At 33.3% G+C, this 9,953-nt stretch overlaps 1 protein-coding gene across 1 annotated transcript; it reads left to right on the top strand.

The window, feature by feature from the left end:
- The first annotated feature begins 7,793 nt into the window (after positions 1–7,793).
- LOC120181064 (xylulose kinase 2-like) lies at positions 7,794–8,241 on the top strand. The gene is made up of 2 exons (XM_039186288.1): positions 7,794–7,960; positions 8,047–8,241. The coding sequence occupies exons 1-2, from the start codon at positions 7,859–7,861 to the stop codon at positions 8,239–8,241; spliced, it is 297 nt and encodes a 98-aa protein (XP_039042219.1). The 5' UTR covers positions 7,794–7,858.
- The last annotated feature ends 1,712 nt before the right edge of the window (positions 8,242–9,953 follow it).

Genomic DNA, 9,953 nt, shown 5'->3' with positions numbered 1-9,953 from the left:
TTGGGTGCAACTAAAAGAGATATACGAATGAGAATCGATATCGACGATTGACATGCGGTAAATATTCAACTGTTAGTTTTATTTATTATGTTATATTTTTTAAATTTTTTAACTTTATTTACACTAACTTTTATAATTAATGTTTACAATTTTCGTGGATTTTGTATTGTGACGATGAGATCTATCGGTTACTGTCAACAGGATTTTTTGAAGGGTCGAAGTTATGGTGTGTCATTATGCCTTTGCGACACTTTGCGATTGTTGAGATGCATGCCGCTGATAGAGAGTTGCGATAGTTTATGTCTCATCAACCAAATTCTATGCAAATATTTGATATGGACGGTCTCCATGGAATTGATAAGCGTGAGAATCATAACGCTAAATGGTCGAGGAAGCATGCTATCATTTACATCAGCATCATCTACAATGAGAAACCATATTTAATGACAGCAGAAGAGGGGGAAGAATGAGAACAACTCAAGGACAAATTCGCAAAGGCCAAGAAATCATCATCAACATCTTCGTCTTATGTTTTTGCTTCTGTCGAATAATTTGCATCTCAAACCCGTTATGGTTTTTATCCTCCATATCATGCTTCAACGAAAACTCAGTTGAATTGGTTTAGAGGTTCATGGGATGCAAATAAAATCACTCAAGCATCTTTGACATAATATGCGGGTGAGGGTGAATGGGATCATATTATATATGATCAACAAGGTAGCCAAGTCAAATCAATTACGACCATGATGGCGTCAAATACCTTAAGTACTCCATCATCGTATTCAAAGGTGGATCATAAAGTTGAGTGATGTTTGGTACACCTCCTGTTGAAGAAGCAAACGAATACAAAAACGAAGATGATCAATGCGGACGACCACGACGTACTCGACAAGCCCCGCGCCATTATTATTCAATCACTCCTCAGCATCGTTAAGAATTACTAAAATATAATTATGTGTTGTATTAATTTGTATGAACTTTTATTATTATTTTGTAATGGAATTATATTGTATATATTAAACTCTTTTTAATAATATTTTTTAAAATTATACTCGACAATACTCGTCTCGTCGTCGTGACGAGTTTCAATGGTTAAATTTTTGAAAATTCAAAAGTTGTCCGTTGCCCAATAGTTAATTTTTTTTAATTCAATTGAAACTCGTCACCTCAACGTGGCGAGTTGACGCCAGACAGAATAGTGATTATCATGTAGGCTAGCTCCGACAGACGATTCACAAGAGAAAATTCGCCCAAAAACTAGAGAAAAAAAGTCTCTAGGGTTTAATAAAATATTATAAAATCAATAACTATCTCAAAAGCAGTCCACAAGCCGGACTGTTATAGCAAAAAAAAATCGTCTTTATTCGAATTTTGCCAAAAATAGCAAAAATCGTATTTATTCGAATTTTGCCAAAAATAGCAAAATCCCGAAAATCACTCTAAATTGAAATTCGAAATAAAATAAGCAATCTCCCAAAAATCCGGTCTAAATCGGATTTAAATTGACTTCCTAATTAACAATCGAAATATTACCATAAATAGTAAAAAATAACTAAATCTAGTGATTCGGAGGGGAAAACGGCAGAATTTGAGGTTGAAAAAAAGGCCACATGGAGCATAGCTCAATGTGGAGAGCGTGCGCGTCGAAAAGAGCTTTCCGGATTGGGGTCTTATGCGCGATTCTGACACCTGTAGCCAAAGTTATGGCCAAAAGACTGAAACATACTCAAAACGACCCCAATAAGGAACATGTCACAATCAATTCCCGCCTTTGCGCTGATCTGCCAACTCATGGTATCTCAGCGCCATCAACGTGCAATCTGTTTTAATTTTTTACTTTTTGAATATTTATTCGAAAAATGGATTTAAATAAACGGGCTAAGGACTTAATAAACTAGGTAGGATAAAATTGGAATATTATATATATACACTCATCATCATCATCTGATCTTTCAAAAAAATTATCAGCAAATGAAACCTTCCCAATTCATGGATTGCAATCTTCTCACGATTGGTAACAAATAAGAATTATTATTTCAAAATAAAATAAACATGCAACTTCTTCTTTGATGCCAGTTGTAAAAGCAATATATGCTTAAGGGTCTTTAAAGAATATGTATCTAAACGTTACAATAAAAAATCTGATAAAAGAGCCACCATTATTTGAATATAAGCCAAAAGATAAACAGGTAAAACCCATACATGAAGAAAGATATCTCATGATTAGAGTTTCCCAAAAGTTATTTAATAAAGCATAATTGGCTTCCAAAAAAGCAAAGAAGGGTTGTTGCCTTAATGAGTATGTCTCTTATCCTCCCAAGGCTTTTGCCTTAAGTTTTAGACCTCCACTACCAATATGTACTCTCAAAATCGTCCCCTTTTTTTAATATATTAGGCCATTACAGTCTTGAACAAACAAAAAAATTTCCTTGAAACTTGTTTGAGACAACAGCGAAAAAGGAGAAAAAAAAAGACTGGATTTTATTCGAAAGAGAGAATTAAGGGGCTCCACTCGTTTTTATGTACCAAATTTGTGAATTTCTATTCATCTGGGGTGAGGGAATATTTGGACTCGTAAAACTGATGTAATTTTACTTGTGTTTCAAAAGAAAGAGACATGATTATTCTCTATTTTAAAGTTCCTCAATTGGGTATACAGATGACATTATTTGAGATATAAACGGTCTAAAATTTAGATTTTATAAAAATATTTTTTTTTTGTAAACTTAATTGATTATAAGGTAATATTTGTTTTAAAGATTTAAAATTATTTAACAATGAACGTGCTCAAACACTTTTGTTCATAAACGCTAAGTGTTCGAACTTAAAACCTCTAAAAACAACAATTATGCCTTTATAAAAATATTCTAAATAAAATAAATGGTAATATGGTATTAATACTATCAGCTTGTGGAATTTCTTTTTGTAAAAGTTAAGATACTTGCAATAAGTGTGATAATGTGTAATTAACTATTATTTAATATATTGATGATACAAAATAAAATAAAATTATATCAAATGTTTTTTATACTTTTTAAATATTTTTAAAAAATAAAAAACCGATTAATTTTAAAATATGATATTGAATCAATTATTTTCTGTAAAAGTAATTCGTGTTACTTTATTTACCCTCAAATTAAAACTGTGTATCAAAAGAATTGTTCATAACTGATCTTTGCGTGGCATATCTCAGTTGGAGTGGTTGTCCTCCTGAAATTGTTAAATACTCATATATTTTAGATTTTTATATTTTTTATTGATATCTTTTATCTCTTCTAAAATTTTATAAGTCTATCTTACTCTAAAATATTATTGTCGCGGCCGTCTTTCGGTGGGCCCGGAATTGGGTTTCGAGTTGAAAACAAAATGTTAGAATCGCCACCGATCGAAGAATATTTAGGTAGATCGGACACCAATTTACATGACCTGCGTTTTATCAGAAATATGTCGGATTCGGGCGTCGGTTATAGTCAAGGAAGGATTAGCACCCTTGTACTGCCCTTTCGTTACCAATTAATTTGTCGGTTGTCTTTAATTACGAAAATTAAAATCTAGAAAAACCTGATTCGAATTGCTTACCTTTGATTTATCAAAGTGCCCTTAAAAAGGTCAAAAAGATGTTGGTAATGCTCAATCCCACATAGTATTGGAAACACTATTGGGAATGATATTTCAGGCTTGGCTTTCCCACTTCCTTGTTGAGTGATAGAGAACAAGGGGGACTATCGTGCGCCGCCACTGCCGCCGTCCGTCTCGGGTCGGGTCGGGTCGGGTCGTGGTCGTGGTCGTGGTCGTACGTGTCTTTGACACGTCTGCGCGGATACTATCTTTTTAGAGAAAATTCTTAAGAAACAAAATCTTTTTTTAAACTATCACAACGAATTTGGAAAATCGCAACGACAACTGTAGACTATCGCAATAACAACTGTAGACTATCGCAACGCGAAATGGAAAATCGCAACGCGATTTTCAACTATCGCAATGCGAAATGCAACGCGAATTTTCGATAGTGGAGATCGCAATGCGAATTAGAGATCGCATTGCGATTTTGTTGGTCATTTTCGCAAATCCAAAAAAAGTTGGTCAAAATCGTATATTATCTAGGATCTTTGGTCACTGAGGTTATTTTCTCTAAAAATATTAGGTAAAAATCAAAATGAAAAAAAGAAGAAAAAAATTAAAAAGAAAACAAAAACAGTACATAAAATATAGTATTGAACAAAAAAATACAAAAAGGAAAAAATAATAATAATGATAATAATAATAATAAATATATATATATATAATAGAATAGATTATTAAATAGCAATAAAGAAATAAAAACGTGAAAATAGAGAGAGAAAAAGTAAATAAATAGCAAAGGATTAAATTGAAATAAAAATAAAATGTTTGGTGAAATTTGACAGGAAATCGGGGCATAAATTGAATTAAGGGGCCAAAATGTAAGCATTCATTTCGTTGTAAGCAACGAACGAGGGACCAACAAGGGAATTATCCCTTTCTATTTAAAAACGCGCGGATCCCCTATAGGTATCTGGTCGGGTTATCGGGCAAGCGAGTCCAATATATATAAAAAATCCCAAATCACATTCATTTTCCTCTTCACTCAAAATAAACATATCCTTATTTCCACAAGAGTATGGGTATAACTTAAATCTATTAAAATGTTTTTTATAATCTTCAATATTTCAACACATATGTTAACCTAAGGGCCAATCATGGTTAAAACATATTTTTTATAAATTTAATGTGGTTATAAAATAATATATATTTAACCGACTCAATCATTTAACAATAAACTTTAAAACTTCCATATGTGTTATGCTAAAACCCGAAACCTCGAATGATAACAATCATCCTTTAACTACTGAGATCGTTTGATTCGTGTATAGCTTAAACACATACGTTATCATATATTCATTTATATTATTATTTAATATTTTAGGTGATGTTATCGATTAATAAGATATTAGTTTAGTTATAAATAAAAATTAAAAACTAAATTGTTCTAATTGATATTGTTGTATTTTTTGTCTTATCACACTTTTAGCATATTCCTCATGGGAAGAGTCTACAGCGCTTATCGCGTATCGTAACGTACCACTAAAGTGATGTACTGAAATATACCATAAGTAATTTTGTCTTTATTGTGCAAATAATAAAAAGTACAAGGATTTATTTAAAATTAATCATTAATTAATTTTTTTTAATTCTAGTTTTAATAGAATTATAATTTAATTATAATTTTTTATTAAAAATAATAATTAATTTAAGCGATTTAATTTATTTAGAATTAAGATTTGTAAATTATTTAAGTTAAGAATAGTCATGAGCAATAGTCACTGTCAGAGATCTTAACTCGAAGTAAAATTCGTCGGAAAACTCGTCGGAAAATATTATATTATAGATCCAACGCTGCCGTTTGCCATCGCCCAACAATCACCCAATAATTATCCGGCAATCGCTCATTCAATCGCCAGAAGGCACCGTCGAAGAGCTCTGCACTTGCTTCTCAAATGGATTGTTCAGTTGCACAGCTAATTTGTTTGCTAATATACTTAAACGTCATTAAATAATAGAATCCATAAGGACAAGATGGGAAACTTTTATGATATATGATATCATATGTTGGTGTATTGATCTTTTAGTGAAAGATCATGATATTAAGAGGGTTTGGGTAGTTACTTCTTTGGATTATTTAATGACGGTGCCTCTCCCTGTATAGATAATACCGTTGATGGGCCAGCCGATCATCTTATTGCGGCCAATGACTGCCCTACAAGTAGGATTGGGTTTGAGGAAGTCAAAATGGCTCTTAGAAAGATGGGGAGGGACAAAGCTGTCGGTCCAGATCAAATTCCTATCACTGTGTGGTTGGCCCTAGGAGAAGAGGGAGTTAAGTGGTTAACCAACATCTTTAATATTATTTTAGAGACTGCCAATATGCCAGAGGAATGGAGAGAGTCTACGGTGATACCAATCTATAAGAATAAAGGAGATCCCCAACGTTGTGGCAACTACAGAGGTATTAAACTACTCAGCCATACCATGAAGCTATGGGAAAGGGTGATAGAGGCTAGGTTGAGACAGGTTACTAGGGTTTCGGAAAACCAATTTGGCTTTATGCCAGTCAGGTCTACTACGGAGACGATTCATCTACTGCGACGGCTTATGGAGAAATATAAGGAAAAAATAGAGATCTTCACATGGCGTTCATTGACCTTGAAAAGACGTATGATAGCGTTCCCCGAGATACGATCTGGAAGACATTGGAAACGAGACGAATTCCAACTGCTTATATCCGGGCGATTCGTGATATGTACTGTAGATCTACTACATACGTCAGGACTACAATTGGCGACACCGAGGCATTCCCGGTGAAAATCAGACTCCACCAGGGGTCGACTCTTAGCCCTTACATCTTCGCCTTGATTATGGACGACATCTATTGTGCGACACCAGACGGTGTTCCATGGTGTATGCTTTTCGCTGACGACATTGTCCTAGTTGCTGAAACAAAAACAGAGCTGAATAGTAGACTGGCTACCTAGAGGACTGCTTTGGAAGAAAAAGGTCTAAAGGTCAATATTGAAAAGGCAGAGTATTTATGTTCAAACTTCAGTGGGAACCAAAACGATGAAGATGTAGAAGTATGTATAGAATGACACGTTCTCCCCTCAAAGGATTTTTCAAGTACCTAGGGTTTATGATACATAAAGATGGGGGTGTAAAAGATGAAGTTACACACCGTATAAAGGTGGGATGACTAAAGTGGAGGGCTGCTACTGGAGTTTTGTGTGACAAGAAGGTGCCTCTAAAACTTAAGGGAAAATTTTATAGAATGGCAATAAGACCAGTGTTGTTGTATGGAATAGAATGTTGGGCAATCAAGAAGGATCACGTAAGGAGGATGGAGGCAACAGAAATGAGAATGCTCTGATGGGCATGTGGTAGGACTGTGGGACATGACACCAAACTCTGCTATTAGGATGTCCTTGGGGGTGGTGTCTGTGTCCGAAAAATTGAGGGAGGGAAGACTACGGTGGTTTGGGCATGTCCTTAGGAGACAACCTTCGGAAGCGGTTAGGATGGTAGAGTCGATTACAGTCGACGATCCCAGAAAGAGAGGACGACCAAGGCGGAAGTGGGAAGACTGCTTGAGATCTGATTTGAAGGATTTAGCCCTTACCGAGGACATGACCTCTGATAGGAAAGTATGGAGACTTAAGACCAAGGTAGCCGAGTAGTGTGGGTCACATCCATAGGGTGTATCATCTCCGTCTTCTTTTAATGCCTTTGTAGTAATTCCATGACTTCTACTTCTTATACGTTTATGTCATTGGAATTTATGAAGGCTTAGAACTAGGATAGCGGAGTAATATGCCTTAGTCTAGGTTTTAACCCATTTTGACTTTATTCCTTCTCGTAGCTGGCTATCGTTGACTTTTGTGTATCCTTCTCTTCTTATTTCCTCTTTTTAAATTTAGTCGGGTCTTACGTTTCTGTCTATATGCAGAGATTTTTTACGCAGGGATTTATTTGCAGGGATTACTTCCAATTACAGACGTGCATATGAAGACTGTTCAACTGTGTATTTATTTATTCATTTATTTATTTATACATGCATAGCATTTTATCCTTATTTTTAATTTTCTGACTGCCGGAGGTCTTCCACGGAAGCTGCTCTCAACCTGGCGTTGGGGGCATGCCTACTACTCTACCTCCCCTTACCCCATTACATATGGGAATAGAGTTTTGTTGTTGTTGTTGTTTATATTGCTGAGTTATCTTCAATCGGCTCAAGTGTGTGTACTTCCTAGGCCTAATAATCAGCTAAAAAGTATTCCTTTTTGTGTGTATGTGCGAAAATTCAGCTGGCTTCCACCGCTACATTCTTCAAAATTTCAACGGCAAAACTCTGGATGGCTTGACTGTACAAGACTTTGATCCTCCTTCCGAGGTAAATTACTCAAGAAATAATTAGGAATGTGACACCAATGAGTTTCTTCTATCGCTGTTCCTGAAAAGCAATGGGTTTTATCACAGGTCCGTGCCTTGATCGAGGGCCAATTTCTCTCAACGCGTGCTCATGCAGAAAGATTCGGAATGCCTTCTCCAAAACGAATCATTGCTACCGGTGGAGCAGCAGCAAATAAAAGCATTCTCAGCTCAATTGCATCAATTTTTGGCTCTGATATATACTGTTCAATGAAAATATGTGTGTCATTGCTAATTAAATAGGTGGTTGGACTGCATTACCATCCAAAATTAAAATTCACTCGCCTTCCTGAAAATCAATGAAAATAGAGAAGGGGGATGCCGTCTACGTTTCTGCATACCATTTTTTGGCGATCGATTGGGCGATCGCCGGATAATTGTTTGGTGATTGTTGGGTGACGATGAACGAGCGACGGTAAATGGCAGCGTTGGATTTATAATATAATATTTTCCGACGAATATTTTAGCGAATTAAGATCTCCGACGATAACTATCGCTCATGACCATTTTTAACTTAAATAATTTTTAAATCCTAATTTTAAATAAATTAAATTTCTTAAATTAATTATTATTTTTAATAAAAAATTATAATTCTTTTAAAAGTAGAATTATGTTTTCATTAATAATTAATTTAAATAAATCCTTATACCTTTTAATATTTGCATAATAAGGAAAAATTTGCTTGTGATACGTTTCAGTGCATCGTTTTATTGGTACGTTGCGGTACGCGACAAAAACTGTAGAATTTTCCATTCTTTATATAAAAACCAAAAAAAATTATTAATAATCAAACACAAAACTAACCGATTGTATGAAGATTTTTTTAACATTTTACCTATACTAATTTATAATTTACATAAAACATGAAATTATTTTCGATATATATCGTAAATGTAATAAAATTTAAATATATAATAAAATTTTAAAAAAAATCAAATCTGTTCACTTATGTAATCTCTTTGTTTTCCCAATAGCGACGCCTCCCACAGAAGGGTGGAAAAGATAAAATAAAAGGTGAATGTTTATGAATAGAGAGGTCAAAAGTTTGCCTGTGCAATGAAGTTTTCAATTCCAACCACAAGGAGAGTGTTCAAAGATATAAATAAATAAATATATATATATACATATATATATAAAGAAAAAGCAAATAGCTTTTGCTTTTAAAGGGACGCCCACTTTCTGCACTTTTAATAAACATTTTCTACATTGTTTTTTGGTTATTAAATCGATTTCAGCTTTATTTTCATCTTTTCTTAATTGTTTCTTTGGGTAAATACCTTTATTTTTCTTCTTTCCTTCCTGCTTTTAAGGGGGAAATAGATTCCATAATGTTTACATCTCAATTATTGAGATAACACACTCTTTTCTACAAAAGATATGATTCAGATAATATTAAAATTAAAGTACAGTACTGCATGATTTACCCACATTCTTTTACATACCAAATCTCCGATAAACAAAGACTTCCTCATGTATTTTGTTACTTTTTTCTTTATTATAATGATTTCAGGCTTTTTTATTAGTTTAAAGTAATTACAAAGAAGATCTATTCAAAATTTGTTTTGTCGATTGATGAAAGTTACTCGAATCTAAGATCTAAAAAGAGAACAACAATTCAGTTTATCACTAAAATCGCTTAATGAGTTCATACTTTAAATTAATATATATATATATATATATATATATATATATATATATATATATATATATATATATATATATATATATATATATATATATGGTAAGAAATGAAAAATAAATCTAGCAAATATTTTCTTATAAAAATAGATACATGAGTTATTATTATATTAAATTTTGAGTTCATCTTAATCAAGATTTAAGACTACGCAATAGAAAAAATCATATTAAATAATAATTTTCGTATTAAAATGATCATAATTTGACCTTTGAGATCATATTAATGTGTTTTAAGATGTATTTAAAAACTAAAATAA

The sequence above is a fragment of the Hibiscus syriacus genome, unplaced genomic scaffold (assembly GCF_006381635.1).
Source record: "Hibiscus syriacus cultivar Baekdansim isolate YM2019G1 unplaced genomic scaffold, ASM638163v2 tig00112507_pilon, whole genome shotgun sequence".
Classification (NCBI taxonomy): Eukaryota; Viridiplantae; Streptophyta; class Magnoliopsida; order Malvales; family Malvaceae; genus Hibiscus; species Hibiscus syriacus.
This window is presented reverse-complemented; position numbering and strand designations above follow the sequence as displayed.

Bases quoted from the DNA above. Each gene is read 5' to 3' on its own strand.
- LOC120181064 (XM_039186288.1), top strand. From the start codon at position 7,859: ATGTGCGAAAATTCAGCTGGCTTCCACCGCTACATTCTTCAAAATTTC. The intron at 7,961-8,046 runs GTAAATTACTCA...GTTTTATCACAG, and splicing joins ACTTTGATCCTCCTTCCGAG to GTCCGTGCCTTGATCGAGGG.